This window comes from Heterodontus francisci, chromosome 30 (genome assembly GCF_036365525.1).
Source record: "Heterodontus francisci isolate sHetFra1 chromosome 30, sHetFra1.hap1, whole genome shotgun sequence".
Taxonomy (NCBI): domain Eukaryota; kingdom Metazoa; phylum Chordata; class Chondrichthyes; order Heterodontiformes; family Heterodontidae; genus Heterodontus; species Heterodontus francisci.
In genome coordinates, this window is record NC_090400.1 from 37,012,198 (window position 1) to 37,033,775 (window position 21,578).

At 44.0% G+C, this 21,578-nt stretch overlaps 1 protein-coding gene across 1 annotated transcript; it reads left to right on the top strand.

Moving 5' to 3' along the window:
• Nucleotides 1-45: 45 nt before the first annotated feature.
• Nucleotides 46-20,266, top strand: aipl1 (aryl hydrocarbon receptor interacting protein-like 1). The gene is made up of 6 exons (XM_068009974.1): nucleotides 46-147; nucleotides 863-1,042; nucleotides 6,890-7,078; nucleotides 11,084-11,260; nucleotides 17,104-17,245; nucleotides 20,061-20,266. The coding sequence occupies exons 1-6, from the start codon at nucleotides 52-54 to the stop codon at nucleotides 20,264-20,266; spliced, it is 990 nt and encodes a 329-aa protein (XP_067866075.1). The 5' UTR covers nucleotides 46-51.
• The last annotated feature ends 1,312 nt before the right edge of the window (nucleotides 20,267-21,578 follow it).

Sequence of the window (21,578 nt, forward strand, 5' to 3'; positions counted from 1 at the left end):
ACATTGAGAGTGTAAACTGCAATTTTAAACTGCATGCCATTAACACCAATCATGGAGGAAACATATTTGGCAAATGTTGAAGGTATTAAAAAGACAATTCTCCATGGAGGCACTGGCGAGCTGCCAAAATTTCTCACGGGATCCAAAGTAAGTTCAACTACATTTAAATATTATTTAATAGCAATCTGAAAATATAGTGGAATTGTAACATTGCCAAACCTGAGTCAAAGGCAGTGTAAGTGCAGACAAAGAAAATAGGTGGAATATCTGTTGCAGTGTATTGCAAAGATTTACGATGATGATGTATTAGTATTTTAATTTCCATATATTATTACTTGATTTAATTTAATTTTAGTATGATCCAGGCAGCACTGTTCCATTATATTCTAGCAATTTAAATTCAAATTCATTTTGAATTTTTATAGCTATCTAACTATAGCTTTCATTAGTGGTACAGAAATAGTCAATCCAATATTGATGTTCTAGAAAATGGTCAATTCTTGTGAACCAAAGTCCTTTAGAAGTATTGTATTCCTACCTTGATGTAAAGAGCAATCATATTTAAACAAATTATTACTACATGAAATGCCAGGCAACAAAAACTTAAACATTATGGGATTTGATGTCCTCCAGTGATATACTGCTAATTGTGGTCACATAAAATTCCTTTGTGTGCGATCTGTGGCTTACCTCCTTAAAATTAATTGGATAACAACTGTGCCAAAATGGCACATCAAGTAATCTGACATGAATTTATCATACAGAGAAAATAATAATATAGTTAAAAAATTGTAATAAAAATATCTATCAAAATCTCCTTGAAATAGCAGTAAAAAAATAACCATCAATTTTTATTACATAGGTCACATTTCATTTTCGAACTATAAAATGTGATGGAGATCGAACAGTCATCGATGACAGTAAGCAAGTTGGCAGACCAATGGAAATAATTCTAGGCAATATGTTTAAACTGGAAGTTTGGGAAATTCTATTATCATCCATGAGGATCGGGGAGGTTGCTGAATTCTGGTGTGATGTCATTGTAAGTGAGTAGATTTTGGGTGGGAAAATAGTGAATTGATGACCCAGTGTCTGAAGGAAATGAAGTTCCCCAGTGTTTTGCATTAATCTTTAGTTGAGTAATGCTGCCTGTCACAATGCTCCACAATCCATTTTTCTGTTTAGTCATTAATTTTGATCCTTAGGCAGGAGTAAGCAGATTAAGCCAAGCTGCAACATATGGGCACACCATACTGTGAAAGGATGATTTAGTCACTTAATATACTGTGGCTCTCAAAAAGGTGAATGACAACATTTTAAAAAATGCTTAAAAACCCGTACACAGATTTTTCCCCCACCCCTAAGAGATTAACATTTTTTTTAATGATTTCAATTAGAAAAGTACATCATTGCAAGTACTTTGTGCTTAAAATAAATCTGGGATCCCATCCAATTATCCTTTATATCAGGCTGTGTAACTTTAAGGCAGCTAGGTAACAGCTTCCACTAAAGAATTGTTTCAATTAAATTATGTGCAGTCGGAGCTGGTGGTAATTTATCTTATTTCGTAAACAAGAAGTAACAAATCAGAATTTTTAATAGAGTGTCGCCAAGCTAGTAACATGCACAGATTATTCTTGCAGAAGGAACAATAGTTGAATAGTCTGCCAATATTAAAAGGTCAAGGCCCACACATGAAGAATGTCACCGGGGTGAGGAATCAGCACTCATACACTGTAGTTCAGCAAAGAATCAACATTATGAAGAAAGGAGGGAAGGAGAAAATTAGCTGAGAAAGATTTTCTGTTTTAAATAAAACATGCATTGTAAAGGATATTATGAATATGCTCCAAAGAGGAACACACAATGCAAGATTTCTCCCTGACCTATCCTTAAGTTCAGCTGATCCCTCTGTTCAGTCAGAGAGACCAGGGGTTGGATTTTCACATTGGTGGTGGCAAGTGCAAGTCGGCAAGTGCAAGTCGGCACTGTTTCTGATCCCAAACCTCCCCCAGGAGGAAACAGAATTAACTCATGTTTTGCAGGGGAAGAATCCCTTAACTGGTGTGGAGACGGGTTTGGATGCCAATTAGCGACCACGGGGGTGGGAATGGAGGTGGGCCAGAAGAAGTATGGGACGATTTAAGCTCACCAAGGCAGCCATTACTCTGGCTGCCATGTAAGTGATGAAGGAGCACAGAGGACCTCAGGAGTGACAGGAAAGGAGGCTCTACTTAGACTAGCAGCAGTAGATGTGCTCCCACATGTTGGCATTCCTTGAGGCAGTGCGGGGCCATGGACTGAGAGTGGAGTAGTTCATGCAGCTCATGTGTGCCACCATGGCTCAGGGCTATGAGCACATGAGGTCCTCCATTGAGAGAATGGCCATCCTCATGGAGAGCCATATGTGGCAGAACCTGGAGTTCATGCAGGAACTGTGCACTGACGTCCACTGGATGTATGCCACACTATCCAGCCTGGAATGATTAGTGGCGCTAGTGGTGCAGAGATGTTTGGAGAGGATGCCAGTTGCACACCATCTGGAGTGCCCATAAAGGGCTGAGGATGACACTGAGGAGGGTGAGGGTGCCACCCCTCACGGGGCGCCATCATCATCCTCAGCCTCCTTGGCTCCTTTGACATTGGGAGACTATGCAGCAGGGCCCAGTGATAGAGGCTGCCCGAGTACTGACGCAGGTGCAGCAGCCTCCGGAGATGCTCCCATGGGCACCTCCACGATGAGGGCGACTGCCACATACATCTCAGCCGCAAGCAGAGCAGGCTGCCTCCACCTCCTCTGAGGCCACAAGAGGAGGACTACGTAGAAGTGGCCGAGTGTGAGGCAACCACATTGCTGGAGCACTAGGATAATAATGATACTTTAAGCCATATATCTGAGAAAAAGAGGTATGAGGTTGTGAAGGAGATCAAGGTTCCTCAACGATGATGCAAAGTCTTTGGGCAGATGTGGTTCCTTCATTGGGGGTAAGAGTTCAGATGTTCCAGGCTGCATCGTCAATGGCTATGTTAGCACAGGCACCTCAGAGTGAGTTACACACCATGCCCTTCATCCTGGGTCAGAGAGGCTCAGTTGAAATGTCCCTGAATAAGATGATCCCTGACATTCATTGCATCCTGATGAAACCTTTGCACCCCACACAGTGCCTGGCTACCTCCCTGTGCAGCTGTGGCACCTCGGTGTTCTGCATCCTCCCCAGCAAACTCCTCTTCTTCCTCCTCCTCTCCCACCTCCTGATCCTCCTCTTCCTTCGATAAGCTGTCTCCTTCAAGGGCCTCTCCGTCCTCTTCTCTCTGGAGGGCCAAGTGAGAGCGCAGTGAACCACCACAATGAGTGAGACCCTTGCAGGAGTGTATTCCAGGGTGCCACCCGACCAGGTACCAGAAACATATCTTTAGAAGCTCAGTGGCCTGCTCAATGGTTGTCCTACTGAGTTGGTGGCTTTGGTTGCAGCATCTCTGTGCCTGTGTCTCGGGCTCTCGTAGAGGGGTGAGTAGCTATCTTTTCAAGGGATATCCCTTGGCCCCCAGGATCCATCCATGGACTGTGGGGGGATGGAGTTTAGAGCTGCAGCAGCTTGGATTACCGGAGGATGAAGGAGTCATGGCAGCTGCCAGGAAAGTGAGCACAGACATGGAGGAAGCTGTTGTTGTGGTCACAGACCAGCTGAACATTGAGGGAGTGGAAGCTCTTCCTCTTGATGAATCTGATTGGGCAGTCACTGGGTGCCTTGATGACCAGGGTAGAATCGATGGTACCCTGCACCTCATGGTGAAACTCATTGCCCTCTGTGCCTGCAAGCTCTCATCTGTTATGAACTGAATGTACTGTCCAGCCCTGGCAAAGAGGGCATCTGTGACCTGTGAGATGCACTGGTGTGCGATATGCACCAAGGTCTGCAGCTGATCCTTAGAAGGAGCCAGAAGCGAAGAAGTTCAAGGCCACAATGACTTTCATGGCTACTGACAGGGCATGTGACCAGTGCTGAGAGGCGTGGGATTTTGGCGATGAGGTCACAGATATCTGTGACCATCTGCCTAGAGAGTTGCATTCTTCTGCGGCACTGGGTCTCCATCATGTAAAGGTAGCTCCATCTTTGGTGGTAGACTCTTTGCTGAGGATTTGGCCCCCATGTTCTTCCTGCCACATATTTCTCTCCCCTGTTACCCCTATGGAGGGCATTGCTCATTGCCACTGGGCCCCAAAACCGAGATTCATGCCCTCATTGCCAGCTGCTGCCTTCTTTTTAATCTCACCCACCCCAATGACTCCATGGCATATTATGCTGGTAAAGCAATGCATTGCACTACCGTTGTGCTAACAAACATGTGGCTCTACGTGTTCGTGTTCCAACAGTCTGTTGCCCCAGACCACCCTTAAAGTATTTGTATGTTATTTCTCACAGTGATAATCTGAAAAATAAGTAGTGATACATGGGGCTGAATTTTTAACCCGATACAGAGAAGAGAAGTGGGCGGGCGTGTAGTTTCGTGGCACCGGCTGGTGTACTGGGGCACTATCCTGTTCCTGGGCCATTTTCCAGGAGGAGTGATCGGGGACGGAAAGACTACCTGCCCGCCAGTGACAGGTAGCCAATTAATGTAAGTGAAGGCCAATTAAGGCCAATTATCAGAGGCCAATTGGAATTTTCCAGTTGGCTTGTGGGCTCCCTGCAGCGTCAGGAACAGGCCCGCTGCCTAAAGGCAGCTTTCCGGCGGCAGACTGGGCCGGCAGGGAGTGGACAGTACTCCAGGTAGGCTTTGAGGCTCTCCTCGCCTACCTGGCCGCAGCTAAGGCAATAGGCCGTCCTGTGCAGGCGTTTCCCCTCCACAGTGGTGGTCCAGCAGCTGTGGCCATTTTTTAATTGAAAACTTTTTAAAGTGTTGAGAGGACGCCTCAAGTTGGAGGCATCCTGTGTCTCTCTAGAGCTTCGAGAGCCTCCCCGCTGATCTTAATTGGATGGCAAGCCTGTCCCCTAGCCACTGATTGGTCAAGTCGGGGAAAATCACTGCCGGGTGACTGTTCCTGATGTAGTGCGGGGGTCAGCAGCTCCATCTGACCCCGGTTTCGGGGTCCCGAGCCAAGACCCAAAATCCTGCCCTATAGGGTTGGATTTTTAGAACAGCTTGGGTCCGGAGATTGGAGGCAGGCGGGCGCGCAAATTGATGCCATCAGCCTTTGTGCCAGTTGCCCGCCATGATCCTGATCCCGTGCCATTTTGAATGAGGAAGGCTTGGGATTGGATCAGCTGCTTGCCCGGAAGCAGTGGGAAGCCAATTGAGGTCAATTATTGTTAAATTAGGCCCCGACTGGAATTTGCAGTCAGCAATGCGGGCAGCCCACGTTGACCTGGACTACATGGTGGTGGACACAGGGCAGGAGGTTGTGGAGTGGAAAACTGATAGATCACGCGAGGGACCCACCCCATCAGACCCGTAACGGCCGCCGCACCACAGCTGCGGCTGCTGGCCCTCCCCTGAAGGGGTTGCCACTCCTGGATCATGGCCAGGCAGCTGTGCCTTTTTAAAACATAAAAATAAACCTTGCTTTGTTTGTAATAAAACCAAAAAGTTCTGGAAATACTCAGCAGGTCAGGCAGTATCTGTGGAGAGAGAAGCAGAGTTAACATTTCAGGTCAGTGACCTTTCATCAGAACCTTCGTTTGTCCCTTGCAGTCTCCATCTTCCGATCAGCAGCTCCCACTTCGGCCGGTAGGGCGGCTGAGCACCAACTGCTGGAGGGCCTCCCATTGGCCCTCCAATGTCGGGACCCCACCCACCAACCGTGATTGGATGGCAGGCTGAAGATTTGAAAATCCCCACGGGTGTACCTAAAGCTTGCTGTGCGGGGCCAGGACCCAGAGCTAACCCCCATTTCCGGTTCCCCACCCCGATTGAAAATCCAACCCCATGGTGTCACTAATAACACACAGGCCATATATAGGCCATGTTTGGCAGCATTGCTATCCCAATATACCATCCTATGGAGTAGTGGGATATGGGATCAGAGCATAAATTTCCCCATTCCTTGAATTCCAGAGTGCTGGGGGAACTAAGCAGCTGCAAAAACAACAGTGGTATAGGCCTGGAAGCAGGCCACTTGCCTGTCATCATTGCCAAATAGGTGTAGAGCAAATGAGGAAAATAACATTTTAAACTGGAGCAAGATTAGTGGTAAAACTGAGATAAGGGAGAAAGAGAGTATTTAAATAGTCAAATAATTAGTGACGTCTTCCAGAGCTAATTCCCAACAGTACATTGCAGACGGGCTACTGTGCCTGATGAAACAGATTAACATCCAAAGCTTCATGCAGGTGAGGTTAATTACTCATTTTTGCAAAACCATTTCTTTTGCAGACCAATGATACATTTGCTTGATCACTCCAGCCAGGTAATCGTGAACTCCAAGTCTTAGGATTGCCTATCACCCAAGTATGACTGGGCATATTGGTATTCCATTACTCATTGGGAATTGTCTATTGTGTGTCACTCCATATTGAGATATAGACAACTATCTTTATTATAAATACTCCTTGTGTGGGTGATCAGAATGACAGTGATGGCAATCATAGAGTAGCCCTGAAACCCAGGCTGCTCTTCAACCAGACACTGGCTCTGTGGTCGTTCATATGGAACTTGTCTGCAACATGAAAAATTAATGATGGAAATGCAATTTCCGAAGCCCTTTGTTTTACAGATTTTTGAGACATGTTTCGTATTGTAATGTATCCTGGGAAATTCTGACTCTGACTTTCTGGCTTCTGTCTAGTGTCTCTTTATTGTATTTTACTACCTGTGAAAATGCATCACTTGGCTATTGTTAAAACGATTTAAATTGGGACAATTGTTTCTCCCCCACCTCCCACAACAGCATACAGGTCTGTATCCAACTGTAGCCAAGAGCCTGCGCATGATTGTCGAAGGAAAGGACCCAACAGACTGGCACATTCACACCTGTGGTCTTGCTAATATGTTTGCATATCACAGCCTGGGATATGATGATCTGGATGAATTGCAGAAGGAACCTCAGCCACTCATCTTTGTCATTGAACTGATAAAGGTTAAGCCTATTCTATTTATTCTTACCTCTCAAATGACAATTGAACTCCAGTGGTAGAGTTAGTCCTTTCAGTAGATTATTTGATCTTTCTTCCTTTCTTTCCACGAAAGGCCCTCCTTATTTCTGTTGTCAGTGCTCAATGTTGTGACTTAATTAATCCTTCCAGATAAAAATAATGGATGAATGATGATACTTCCTGTGCCATGCCAGCCCCTTCTCAGACATCAACTGAAAGATATCATCAAGAGCAAACTTTATAGTGATATCTGAGAAAGCCTGGACTGTGAAAGAGGGAGTCATTCATCTCCTCTCTGGTCTGGATTTCAACCTGTTTCTTAGAAGTTAAAAGTAAATTAATGTACTATCTAATCCTTCAATATATCCAGCATCTCTATCTTAATGAAAAGTACGAGGTGAAATTTGAGAAACAGATAGCAGGACAAAAATGATATCACAATTAATCCCTAATTATAACAGTCTTCATTTCATAAAGATTCAATATGATTCTGATGAAAAGCTTGTTTCCCTGTGATTAGTTGCATTTGCCAGACAGTAAGAACACATATTTTGTTTTGTTCATTTTTCAATTCAGAAAAGTCTAAATCTCAGAATGTCACAAAAACCAACACAAAATTAATGGTGCATTATGACTAGACAATCACCAGGAATTGAATATATACTCACCACCAGACAGCCAGGGAATCCAGGTCAACTCTTTCTCCAACACCCCCCGGAGCGATCCTACAGTCTTTTTAAATCTAAGTTTCAGAAGCCAGGATTCCCATCCATTTAAAGGATCCTGCCTCTAAGAGCTTCCGGCCCATCAAAGGGCTGGCAGCTCAGCAGCAGCGGCAGCAGCACTGGGAGCAGTGGCCACTGCTGGTACCGCAAAGGCCTTGGGCCCAGGCCCAGCACTGGAACCCCAGACCCAAGGTAAGTGAAGCAGGGTCGCCAGGACCTGTCCAGAAGGCCCTGGGGAGGGGGAGGTGAGAGGGTGGACATGCAGTCTGGGGTGTCCTGGGGAGGTAAACTGGTTCTCAGCAGGGGTCCTGCGTGGGCCACACGATTGCCCACGGAGGAGGGACCCCCCCCCCACCAACCGTGCAGGGAGGGACCTAATTTTACAAGGCATTCTCCCTGCATGGCGGAGGCATTTACTGCCATTGGTAAGATCCCACTGGCGGCAGGAAGAGACCCTTAGTTGGATGTTTAAAGACCACTTAATGGCCTTAATCAGCCTCTGGGTGTGAAGGCCCTCATCGGCCTATCCTGCACCTGGGAAAATTGCTTGGTAATGGGGAGACGACGCAGCCATAAGGCTGGATTTTATGGGCCCCTTGAGGCGGGGTCAGAAATGGGGGGCCCAGAGAATCACAATCTTTGGCCCACGGAAGGCCCCGGCCAGGAAACAATGCACCTCCCAGGACCCTTCTCCCCCTGGACTTTATGACCACCTCCCACCCCGCCCCTTGCCGGGGCTTTCCGGCCTGGTCACGGCAACCCAGCTTCACTTACTTGAGGTCCAGGATTCCAGCCCTGGGCCTGGATCCAAGGTCTCTACAGTACTGGCAGTGGCCACCGCTCCCGGTGGTGCTGCCAATACTGCTGAGCTTCCAGCCTTGTGATTGGCTGGCAGCTCTTGGAGGCGGGATCCCCATCTTTAAAGGGATGGAGATCCTGGCGCTGGAAACATTGCCTCCAGAACAATGGAGGATCGCGCCGGGGGAATGTGAAAAAGTCGAGGTGGGGCCGGCTTAGCACTGGGAGCCCAGCCTTCTCCACAAAATCCAGCCCATACTGTCTACAGTTCAGATACATTGTGTCACAAGAACGCCAGGGATCAGATACTCCTCAGTAGACCACTAGTGACTTTTTAAGAGACCAAAATCAGATGTACCTATCACTACTGGGCTTCTAGAGTTTTAACCCATACCACTAACCATGGATCTGCTACACATCACTAGATGATTAAATGCAGGCATTACCACTTGATCACCAAGCATTTGAAGAAGACACCATATAATGCAATCACACAGCCAAGCATCAAACACTCTCTATATCAACAGGTAGCAAACAAAGATTTCACAAACTTAAATTATAACAACACCTAACTTTGATACTGTGGCTCCTACAATATGCAGCAACCATTCTAAAATGCGAATATATACCTAAGTCAAAAAGTTAATTGACACTCTTATATTTGGAACAGTGACAGTTGCCTCTTACATGTGCTGACAGGATATTTTATCTCTTTGTGTATATGATACACTTCTTAAAAATGACATACACCATAAACCACTGTAGGCATTGAATATTTAGGTGATACATTTAGGTATTGGAAATAAATCACAACCAAAATACTTAGTATATTTAGTTCATTCAAGCAGCAGCTTTAGGAAAACATTTAACAAGTAACTCCAGCAGTTTAAAAAGAGAGCTGTGTTCTTTTATATCAACATGCAAACATTTCCTTTCAATCCCAATTTATAATCATCCATTTATTACATCTCCCAATACTGCAGAATCTTTTAAATGGCCCCAAGTATTTTTAGCAAATATGAGTAGATCTCCTAATTCACACAAATTCAAAGACTTATCAGCACTGGACTTAATTTTGTGTTTTTTTAAATTTACTTTCAAACCTTATTTTGGGAATTGTTAGGTCAATTCAATCTTCTTGATCTTAATTGAAGAATGTCCACTATCCAACTGCAAATTCTAGTAAAAGGAAGCAGAGACTTGTTACACTGGATCGCTACCTCCTTTTTCTTACCCTCGGATTTCAGGGTCTTCCTGGGAAGGGGCACAGCTGGGACTCTGGCTGCAATAGCTGAAGGCCTGATGTTGCCACACAAATGAAGTGGGGGTTGGGGGTTCATTCTTACCACTTCAATTTCCTCTTTTGCCATTGGTTGTGCACCCATTTCAAGGAACAGTTGAAGAATTGTGTTGGGCCTGTGCTAATGACCCTCGCAGATCAGTGGCATGGGGTTGAGTGGGAGGAGAGCCTTGAAGGGTCCTGGCAGCAAGATTGGAAATGCAGCCATTTTGTTAGACAGGTGGGCGTTAAGTTTAATGCCTGGAGGATGCTATTGAGGAATAATGGCAAGAAGGGTCAAAGGCTGGTGACCAAGTGTCGAGCTATACTACATTTTGTTCCCCTGCGTTCTGGCTCTAGGCCCTGCACGTTAATGGTCTGAGACACCAAAGTCAGTATAGTCTGAACAGGCACAGTGCAGCTTGGATGCAGAGGCAGGGCTAAGCTAATTATTTCTATAAAAAATTATGAGGGACACAGATAGGTTAGGTGGGAAGAAACTTTTTCCCTTGCCAGAGGCGTCAATAACCAGGGGCATAGATTTAAGATAAGGGGCAGGAGGTTTAGAGGGGATTTGAGGACTTTTTTTTCACCCAGAGGGTGGTTGGAAGCTAGAACACACTGCCTGAAGGGGTGGTAGAGGCAGGAACTCTCACAACATTTAAGAAGTATTTAGATGAGCACTTGAAACACCATAGCATACAAGGCTACAGGTCAAGTGCTGGAAAATGGGATTAGAATAGATAGGTGCTTGATGGCTGGCACAGACACGATGGGCGGAAGGGCCTGTTTCTGTGCTGTATAACTCTATGATTATAATTTTCAGTTACTAAAAAAAAATAGTCTGATGAAAACAATTTTAAAAACATTTTTTGGTAATTCAATTAGTTCATCAACAAACTGGTGTTCAAAGTTGACATAGGAACACTGAATAGGAAAAGTGGACAACAGCAATTTATAATGGGCAAAAGGTGTGACACAAAGTGTGCCAAAATGGAGATGTGAAATGCATGCAATTTAACATTATTAAGAAGATAAATAGATATTATAATTACAACTGTAATACCCAAATGCTTTTTTCACTATTTGAAGTAATAGCAACAATATTTCAGGTGGTCTTGCCTTGAAAATAACCAAGGGCATATAATTTTCATTCTGAAAAATAAATGCATTTTTTAAACATTTAGATTGAATCACCAAGTGCTTATAAACGAGAAACCTGGGCCATGAATGATGACGAGAAACTTAAAGCTGTGCCTCTTCTCCATGGCACGGGAAACAAACTGTTCAAACTCGGCAGGTATCCAGACGCATTGGCGAAATATCGTGAGGCGGTTATCTGCTTAAAGAACCTACAAGTAAAGGTATCTAAGATTCACAAACTGAAAACATTAAAAGAGGAACTGTCATGCTCAGGATGGCTCTGAACTGATTTAGTCACAATGAATTCCAATTGACACATTGCTCTGTTCATTTTTATTGATTCCTAAATATTATTGGTGAAATCTTGAATGCTGATGGCATTATCGGGTATTAGCTTGCAGTTACTGAGACAGACAAGGATAAGAAGGTGAATTATTAATATAGATAGTCATTAACCTAAGGAACATATGCATGACCTTCATAGGTTTGTGAGAGCAATATTCAAACAACCTCGGTTTAGCACTCCTCTGATTTATATTATGAACTCTCTCCCTGTGGTACCCTATAGGTCCACCGGAGGCTACTTTGGACATTTTTACCCACTGCATGGCATATCATAAGGCACTTAGGGCAGGTGGAGCTAGAATTGAGCATCAGTTCTGTGCGTCTGCTTGCTATTCGGAAATCGTTTGGCATCATGACACAAGTATGTAGATGACCAAAGCTGGTTAGCAAGCCAGAACAGAAAGAGCCAAATTCAACTGATTGCAAGTCTCATGATTTTAAAAAGTAATTTCTCGGGATGTGGGCATTGCTGACAAGGCTGGCATTTATTGCCTTCCCTAATTGCCCTTGGGAATGTGGTGATGGACCTTTTCTTGAACGACTGCAGTCCATGTGGCAAAGATGCTCACAAAATGCTATTAGAGTTCCAGGATTCTGACCCAGTGACAATGAAGAAATGGCGATATAAGTCCAAGTCTGGATTGTGTGTGACTTGGCAGTGATGCTGTTTCCATGCACCTACTATCCCTGTCCTTCTAGGTGTTGGTGGTTGTGGATTTTGGAGGTGTTGTTGGCTGAGTTAGGCTTGATCTTTTGACTACTGACATTCAAATCCAGTTGCCAACAGCCCAAAGACTTTAGAAGCTTCAGAAATACCACACATGAGGACTTAACCTTAACAATTCTAAAATAAAGGGAACATGCCATCTATAAGTTCTGGATTTTAAACCAAGTAGCTATAGTAATGTAACTTATATGGTAATGTAGTGTACACAGTAATGTAATGGGTGTGATAATATATTGGGTACAGTAATGTAGCGGGTATGGCAATGTAGTGACTGTAATAATGTAAGGGTTGTGGTATGGTTGTTCAATGCATATGGTAAATGTGGTGGGTATGGTAATATGGTGGGTATGGTACTAACTTAGCAACCCAGAAATTGTTAATTTAAATCTTACCATGGCAAGCTGTGAAATCTAATTCAATAAAAATGGTGAAATGTGGGCTAGCACTGGAGAAAATGACTATAACATTTGCCATTCCCCCAAGCCCCGCCTTCAGTCTAACCTACATATGACTAGAGTCTGCACCAGATGGTTGATTCTTAAAGTCGTCTGAGATCATCTAGCAGCCACACAGTTGCACAAACAATTGCAAAGACCCACCACTACCTTATCAGGGAAACTAGGGACGGGCAGTAAATTCGGCATTTCAGTGTCATTCACATTCTGAGGATATGAAATAAATTTTACAAATAGCAGACTTAGCAATAGAAATGAAAATTTGCTGTCATTTTTACACATAAATTATGTTAATGGTTTTGTCATCAACATTTTGATGGAAATTGCTTTTAAAATAATTAAGTATGAACAGTGATTGTGTGTTTAACCATTAATAAGCTCCCTTAAAGAACTTCATTTTAAATAAAGGATTTTTTTCTGACATTAAGATCACTCACTTCGTAACACTTAAGAAACACATAAAACATCCTAATTTACATATTTCTCCTAGGCTACAATGTAAATAGTATCTGAAGAACATTTAAATAGACAGCTACAGTGCAGTAGTAGTCAGCTGCCATGTTTCTGTTTGTATGACCAAATAAAGGTTATATTATAGTATTCAAACACTTTCAATCAGCATAAACATAGTATGTGCTTCAAATGCCTTAATTACTGACCTGACGCTGAATTGTAAACTGCATACATTGTCTCTATCAATTGCTGTGTTACATATTTTATGAGTCAATGAGTAACCCATCAGATGAGGAAGGGAAAATTATACCTTTAGTTTAAATGGTTACTGGGGCTTCAAGTGTTAAGCACTTGATTCATAGCTCACTTCAGCTCTGGCAACCTTTGCTGCCTACTTTTTCATTAGCTCTAGGTCAGACCACTAGAGGGAGTGCCCAATAGAAATGAAACATTTTCAATGGGTCAAGAAAACCTGAATCATGCTTCTTGGTAGCCAAATATGTTACAGTATTGTTGGTGGTCATGGAAAGGCCCACAGCCAAAGTATTCCACTATAACTCCCCATCCCACCCCCACCACCACTGACCTCCCTTGTGTTTTGAAAATTTAGAGATCATCTTAAAAGCTGCATCAGAATGTACTTACAATTATTTTGCAGTCCATTAGACATGTGTACCAAACCTCTCAATACTTTCTTAAATTGAAAATGTTAAAGAATAAATAATAACCTGTGTATTTTACACTCCCAAATAATCATTAGAGATCCCCATGATTTAAAGTGCCATTACTCTAAATAAGATGTTGGAAAATAACCTCTGTCTTTTTCTTCTTTGGGCCTCCTTATCTCGAGAGACAATGGATACGCGCCTGGAGGTGGTCAGTGGTTTGTGAAGCAGCGCCTGGAGTGGCTATAAAGGCCAATTCTGGAGTAACAGGCTCTTCCACAGGTGCTGCAGAGAAATTTGTTTGTTGGGGCTGTTGCACAGTTGGCTCTCCCCTTGCGCCTCTGTCTTTTTTCCTGCCAACTACTAAGTCTCTTCGACTCGCCACAATTTAGCCCTGTCTTTATGGCTGCCCGCCAGCTCTGGCGAATGCTGGCAACTGACTCCCACGACTTGTGATCAATGTCACACGATTTCATGTCGCGTTTGCAGACGTCTTTATAACGGAGACATGGACGGCCGGTGGGTCTGATACCAGTGGCGAGCTCGCTGTACAATGTGTCTTTGGGGATCCTGCCATCTTCCATGCGGCTCACATGGCCAAGCCATCTCAAGCGCCGCTGACTCAGTAGTGTGTATAAGCTGGGGGTGTTGGCCGCTTCAAGGACTTCTGTGTTGGAGATATAGTCCTGCCACCTGATGCCAAGTATTCTCCGAAGGCAGCGAAGATGGAATGAATTGAGACGTCGCTCTTGGCTGGCATACGTTGTCCAGGCCTCGCTGCCGTAGAGCAAGGTGCTGAGGACACAGGCCTGATACACTCGGACTTTTGTGTTCCGTGTCAGTGCGCCATTTTCCCACACTCTCTTGGCCAGTCTGAACATAGCAGTGGAAGCCTTGCCCATGCGCTTGTTGATTTCTGCATCTAGAGACAGGTTACTGGTGATAGTTGAGCCTAGGTAGGTGAACTCTTGAACCACTTCCAGAGCGTGGTCGCCAATATTGATGGATGGAGCATTTCTGACATCCTGCCCCATGATGTTCGTTTTCTTGAGGCTGATGGTTAGGCCAAATTCATTGCAGGCAGACGCAAACCTGTCGATGAGACTCTGCAGGCATTCTTCAGTGTGAGATGTTAAAGCAGCATCGTCAGCAAAGAGGAGTTCTCTGATGAGGACTTTCCGTACTTTGGACTTCGCTCTTAGACGGGCAAGGTTGAACAACCTGCCCCCTGATCTTGTGTGGAGGAAAATTCCTTCTTCAGAGGATTTGAACGCATGTGAAAGCAGCAGGGAGAAGAAAATCCCAAAAAGTGTGGGTGCGAGAACACAGCCCTGTTTCACACCACTCAGGATAGGAAAGGGCTCTGATGAGGAGCCACCATGTTGAATTGTGCCTTTCATATTGTCATGGAATGAGGTGATGATACTTAGTAGCTTTGGTGGACATCCGATCTTTTCTAGTAGTCTGAAGAGACCACGTCTGCTGACGAGGTCAAAGGCTTTGGTGAGATCAATGAAAGCAATGTAGAGGGGCATCTGTTGTTCACGGCATTTCTCCTGTATCTGACGAAGGGAGAACAGCATGTCAATAGTCGATCTCTCTGCACGAAAGCCACACTGTGCCTCAGGATAGACGCGCTCGGCCAGCTTCTGGAGCCTGTTCAGAGCGACTCGAGCAAAGACTTTCCCCACTATGCTGAGCAGGGAGATTCCACGGTAGTTGTTGCAGTCACCGCGGTCACCTTTGTTTTTATAGAGGGTGATGATGTTGGCATCGCGCATGTCCTGGGGTACTGCTCCCTCGTCCCAGCACAGGCATAGCAGTTCATGTAGTGCTGAGAGTATAGCAGGCTTGGCACTCTTGATTATTTCAGGGGTAATGCTGTCCTTCCCAGGGGCTTTTCCGCTGGCTAGGGAATCAATGGCATCACTGAGTTCCGATTTGGTTGGCTGTATGTCCAGCTCATCCATGACTGGTAGAGGCTGGGCTGCATTGAGGGCAGTCTCAGTGACAGCATTCTCCCTGGAGTACAGTTCTAGGTAGTGCTCAACCCAGCGGTCCATCTGTTTGCGTTGGTCAGTGATTATGTCCCCCGATTTAGATTTGAGGGGGGTGATCTTCTTGATGGTTGGCCCAAGAGCTCTCTTCATGCCATCATACATTCCTCTGATGTTTCCGGTGTCTGAGGCCAGCTGAATATGACTGCATAGGTGTTGCCAGTAGTCGTTTGCGCAACGCCTAGCTGTTCTTTGTGCAGTACTTCTGGCTGCTTTAAGTGCTGCGGATGTTAAATCGCTGGGGGCTTTCTTGTAGTTCAAAAGTGCAATGCGCTTAGCGGCTATGACAGGTTCCAGCTCTTCATTATGAGATTGAAACCAGTCTGCATTTCTCTTCGCACTTTTGCCGTAGGTGGTCAAAGCTGACTCATAGATGGCGTCTCTGATGTGGGCCCACTTGGTCTCAGCATCCCCTGTGGGAGTGTTTTGAAGGGCTGTTACAAGTGAATTTAGAAATTTTTGTAACAGCTGTGGGTGAGAAATTCTGTTCGTGTTGATGCGTGGGTGGCCCTTCTGCTTGGAATGATGCAACTTCTTTGTTCTGAGTCTAACCTTGCTGCACACCAGGGAGTGGTCGGTGTCGCAGTCCGCACTGTGGAAGCTGCGTGTGATTTGAACACTGTTTAAGGCGGCTCGCCTTGTGACAATGAGGTCTAGCTGGTGCCAACGACGTGATCTTGGGTGCCTCCATGAAACCTGGTGACAGGGTTTAGTGTGAAAGAACGAGTTGGTGATGCAGAGGTTATGATAGGTACACAACTCAAGCAGTCTCTGCCCGTTCTCATTCATCCTTCCAACGCCGTAGCGCCCAAGGCAGGAGGGCCATGAGTCATGGTCGGCCCCAACCCTGGCATTAAAGTCCCCCAGCAGGAATAGGTGTTCGGTGTTGGGGATGCTGCTAATGATGTTATGGAGTTGTTCATAGAACTGGTCTTTAGCTTCAGGTGTGGAGCAGAGTGTTGGAGCATAGATGCTGAGTAGGTGTACTGGACCAGAGGTGGTGAGCAGTCGGATGGACAGTATGCGTTCCGAGCCATTTGAGGGAGGCTCTATCATGCTGAGCAAGGAGTTTCTGATGGCGAAGCCCACTCCATGCTGTCTTGGTTCTTCAGGATCCCTGCCCTGCCAGAAGAAGGTGTAGTCTTGCTCTGCTAGAGAGCCACTCGCGGGGAGGCGAGTCTCCTGAAGTGCTGCAATGTCCACATTGAGTCTACTGAGCTCGTTGTTAATGATGGCGATGTTAAAGAATAAATAATAACCTGTGTATTTTACACTCCCAAATAATCATTAGAGATCCCCATGATTTAAAGTGCCATTACTCTAAATAAGATGTTGGAAAATAACCTCTGTCTTTAATGTTAGCAAAAGCCCTGGGAGATTCAATGGCTCAAACTGGAGAAGATGATTATCACACTAGTTCTCAACTATTGCCAATGTCTTTTGAAGATGGAAGAGTACTATGAAGTGCTGGAGCAAACAACAGATATCCTCAACAATCATCCAGGTATGTTGCAAATATATAACAAAGCTACAGAACACTTAAAACTTTGTAAAGATGCAATTCATAAAACTGCATCAAATCTTTCTTCCATTGCATTACATTATCCCTTAATTTGATGGGCAAGTGTCTGTGTTCCATGAAAGTTCAAGGAGAGTTCTGTATCAAGGGTGGAATTGGGATTGGAACCTCATTGTCAAGACCCATATTTTACAATATCTGAAGCCTGAGCTGAGCTGACCGCCAAAGATACACACAATTCTCATAATTCTATGTTATCATACTCATGGGCTAAATATAGGAACAAAGCAACACAGAAACAAGAATAGTCCATTCAGCTTCTCGAGCCTGTTCGACCATTCAGTTATATTGTCGCTGATGTGTATCTTAACTTCAGCTGCTCGTCTTGGTTACATAACCCTTACTCCCTGCCTAACAAAAATCTATCAATCTCAGTTTTGAAATTTTCAATTGACCCAGTCTCAACAGCTTTTTGGATAGAAAATGTTCCAGATTTCCACTACCCTTTGTAGGGAGAGTACTTTTTGACACCACCCCTGATTTTCAGATCATATATTAAGTACCTTAAAGCATCAATTTATATAATTAAAAGCTTTGCACTGGTAAGATTATAGGAATGAGTGATTATAATGTCCCTTTGACCAATCAGATTCCATTTTTATGGAATGCAACTGCCATCACAGTTCCTTCCTGGCCCTCTATCGTCTACCAACTGGAAGGGAACAGCAGCAAGATCAGGGGAACACCTGCATCTCCAAGTTCCCCACCAAGTCACACACTGTCCTGAAAGAATGTAAGAGGCATACAGAGGATGGGAAGCCGACTGAAGAAAGATTCACAGAATGTGGAAGGAAAAAAGAGTAGAACAAGAGTCAGAAAAACAGAGATATCAACCAAAGTGTGCAAGATGCATTTAGACACAGAGGGCTGAATTTTATTCAGGCGCTGTGCTCCGCGGTGGCGCCCTTTGAACTCGGCGGGATGCCTGCATTCAGCGGCCACCACCCCCAGTGATATATAGGGGCGGCCTCCACGTCACCGGCAACAGTGTCCGGTGCCATTGCATAGGCGCTGGCGCCATTTATAAAGGGCTTTAAGCCCTTAGAATTACTTAAAATTTTAAAATGGCCCTTCCCCAAACCCCCAATGCTCATTTCAATGCCCGAAATGACCAACACATTCCTTTTTCCCTACCCACACTTTACCCCCGAAACTTATAACATTTGGCTTATAACCCCTTCCCTCCATCTCCACATCCAATAAAAATTGATTTCCCTGCTCCTCCACCCTTCCCGCCCTGAAATTTTTTTATTACCCACCCCCCTCTACCAAAATCTCGCCTCAGAAATCTGTGTGGAGAATGAAGGCGCGTGAAGGCCGAACAGAGGCCGTAAAATCGGCATGGGATGGCAGGCAAGTTCATTTGAATATCATTACTATTAATTTGATAATTAAGACGAAGGGCCCGTCGCCAGGTAGCAGAGGGGCCGCACCAAGGTCCCCTCGCCGCCGTCGAGGCGGGCCTCTCCCCGCAACATTTTACTGGCCCCCGCACCGCGACCAGCGGCATCGAGGGGCCAATAAAATTCAGCCCTGAGAAAAAGACAGAAGAGATGAACACTAAAGGACAGAATTTGTGAATGAAGCCAGAAAGAACATAGACACCATTGTCTAACTTATTTTATCTCTGAGCACTGCTATTGGAGATCAACTGGTATATTTTATTCTTTATGATTCCCTGTTTGATTTGCCCAAAGCAGCGCAGAAAATACAGCTGAACCTCTACACATTAATACCAAGTCATAGAGTCATAACGGTACAGCCCATCAGGTCCATGCCAGCTTTCTGCAGAGAAATCCAATCAGTCCCATTCCCCTGCTCGCTCCTTGTAGCCCTGCATGTTTATTTCCCCCAGGTACCTACCTAATTTCCTTTAGAAATCATTTATCGTCTCCGCTTCCACCAGTCTTGTAGGCAGCGAGTTCCAGGTCATTACCACTTACTGTTCTTCCTTACATCCCCCCTGCTCTCTTGCTCAAAACCTCAAATCTGTGTACTTTAGTCCTTGTAACATCAACTAATGGAAACAGCTTTTCTTTGTCTACTTTATCTAAACCTGTTATAAACTTGTACACTGCTATCAAATCTTCCCTTAATCTCCTTTGCTCCAGGGAGAACGACCCCATCTTCTGTAAGCTAACCTTGTAGCTAAAATCCCTCATCCCTGGAACCATTCTGGTAAATCTCCTCTGCACCTTCTCAAATACCCTCACATCCTTCCCAAAGTGTGGTGACCAGACCTGGACACAATAGTAGTGGCTTAATACAGGCTTTATAAATGTTCAGCATAACTTCGCTGCTTTTGTACTCAATGCCTCTATTTATGAAGCCCAAGATCCCATATGCTTTGCTAACTACTCTCTCAATATGTCCTTCCACCTTCAAAAATCTATGCACATGAACCCCTGGGTCCCTCTGTCCCTGTACACTCTTTAGAACTGTGCCATTTAGTCTATATTGCCTCTCCCTATCCCTTCAGCCAAAATGTATCATCTCACACTTCTCTATATTAAATTCCATCTGCCACTTTCTGCCCATTCTGCTAGCCTATCTATGTCCTGTTGCTGTCGATTAGTATCATCCTCACTGTTTGCCACACCTACAAGTTTGGTATCATTGGTAAAAAAATTTAAATTTTACTCTGTATTCCAATTTCCATGTCAATTTTGTGAACCATTGTGTACAATGGAATGTTACTCCATCTTTCATCATTTCTTGAATTTGTATCTTCCTTTAACAGGTACTGTAAAAGCCTATTTTCTGAGGGGCAAAGCTCATGCAGAGGTATGGAACAAAACAGAGGCCAAAGCAGACTTTGATAAAGTTCTGGAATATGACAGTGGAATGACCAAGGCAGTGAAAAAAGAACTACTGTTACTTGATTCCAGAATGAGGGAAAAGGAAGAGGAGGAGAAGCTACAATTTAAGAGGATGTTTCACAAATGAATTTGCCATGTCTAGGATCATCAAAGCATTATAATGTATCATTGCAGTCAATAAGACACTACAGATAGTATATTTAACCTGTTTTTTTGGGGAGGCTTTCCTTAAAGCAGACTTTTTTATCTTGTATAAAAAAATCTTGATAGGTGATAGGACAATTTTAAACATGGAGATGTAACAGTAAATTTTACATACTTAAAGTAAATATATTTAAAAAATTGCAGGGCAAAGTGTAAATGGTACAAACTACAGCAGTCAGAGTGTCTGTACCACCTTAGACTCATGTTGGGGGGGGTAACCATACCTGTCACCATTATGAGAAGTCATCTGATAAATTGGTCTTGCTTGAAAAGCTCCTTTAAAATCATATTTAAATCTTTAAGAATACTAATGGAATATGCAGTGGGTTGAATATATTCACAAAACAGCATCTGATAACTGTACTGAAAGCAATGATAAATATCAACTTAGTTTCAAACTCATTTAATGGCTCTTGTACCTTGATCTCCTGCTATGAAGTTGGGAGGATCCCAGTGAGCCATAAGGGAAGAAAATGGATGAAAAAAAATGCACCAATCTGTAACCTGATGGATAGAACATACTCAGAAGAAGGTTCAATTCAGGATTCAGAGCATCTGCTTTGTTTTGCAGTAACTCTCAGAATAAATATCTCCTTCTCATTTCCCATTGCGTAATCATGTGTGATCTTAAACTAATTATCCCTAAAATACAGAGTACAGGCTGCATCTGAATATAACTCAAATACCAAAAAGTTTTAAGCCTGCAGTATGAATTACTGTGATGTAAAATACCACTTATACAGTCACTTGACATATTTAGAGGACTAAAAGAAAGCATGTAAATTTGCGCATTAACACTTGTGGGTAACCAGATTTAACAGGTTTTGTAGAAAATTTCCATTTTTAATGATTTTACAAAAAGGTAAGGAAGAGTTTAATTATGTAAATTGGGCAGGTGCTTCCAAACCTTAAAACAGCGAATAAACTTCAAAAAAAGTACTTAATTGACTGTAAAGAGCTTTTGGACATCCTGAGTCCCGAGTTCATGAAAGTCACAATATAAATGATATATGATTTTTTGTAAACATTGGTGATGTGGTTAGCAGAGACAACTCAGATCCAAGAATCACATTCAATGACACGCACAGAAAGGAGATAACAGCCTTTCTCACCAAAAACTGAAAATGTAAGGATATTAAAATAACAAGCTGCTTGAATGTTCCCACTGAAATTTGAATTAAGTTGAATGCTGGGCCTGATCAGACAAACCTGGGAGTCAATTTATGAATAACTAT

What these genes read in the sequence shown, in the direction of transcription:
- aipl1 (XM_068009974.1), top strand. Translation starts at nt 52, where the DNA reads ATGGAGGAAACATATTTGGCAAATGTTGAAGGTATTAAAAAGACAATT. An exon ending in AATTCTGGTGTGATGTCATT is followed by an intron (nt 1,043 to 6,889) that starts GTAAGTGAGTAG and finishes CTCCCACAACAG; the next exon opens with CATACAGGTCTGTATCCAAC. An exon ending in TAAAGAACCTACAAGTAAAG is followed by an intron (nt 11,261 to 17,103) that starts GTATCTAAGATT and finishes CTTTAATGTTAG; the next exon opens with CAAAAGCCCTGGGAGATTCA.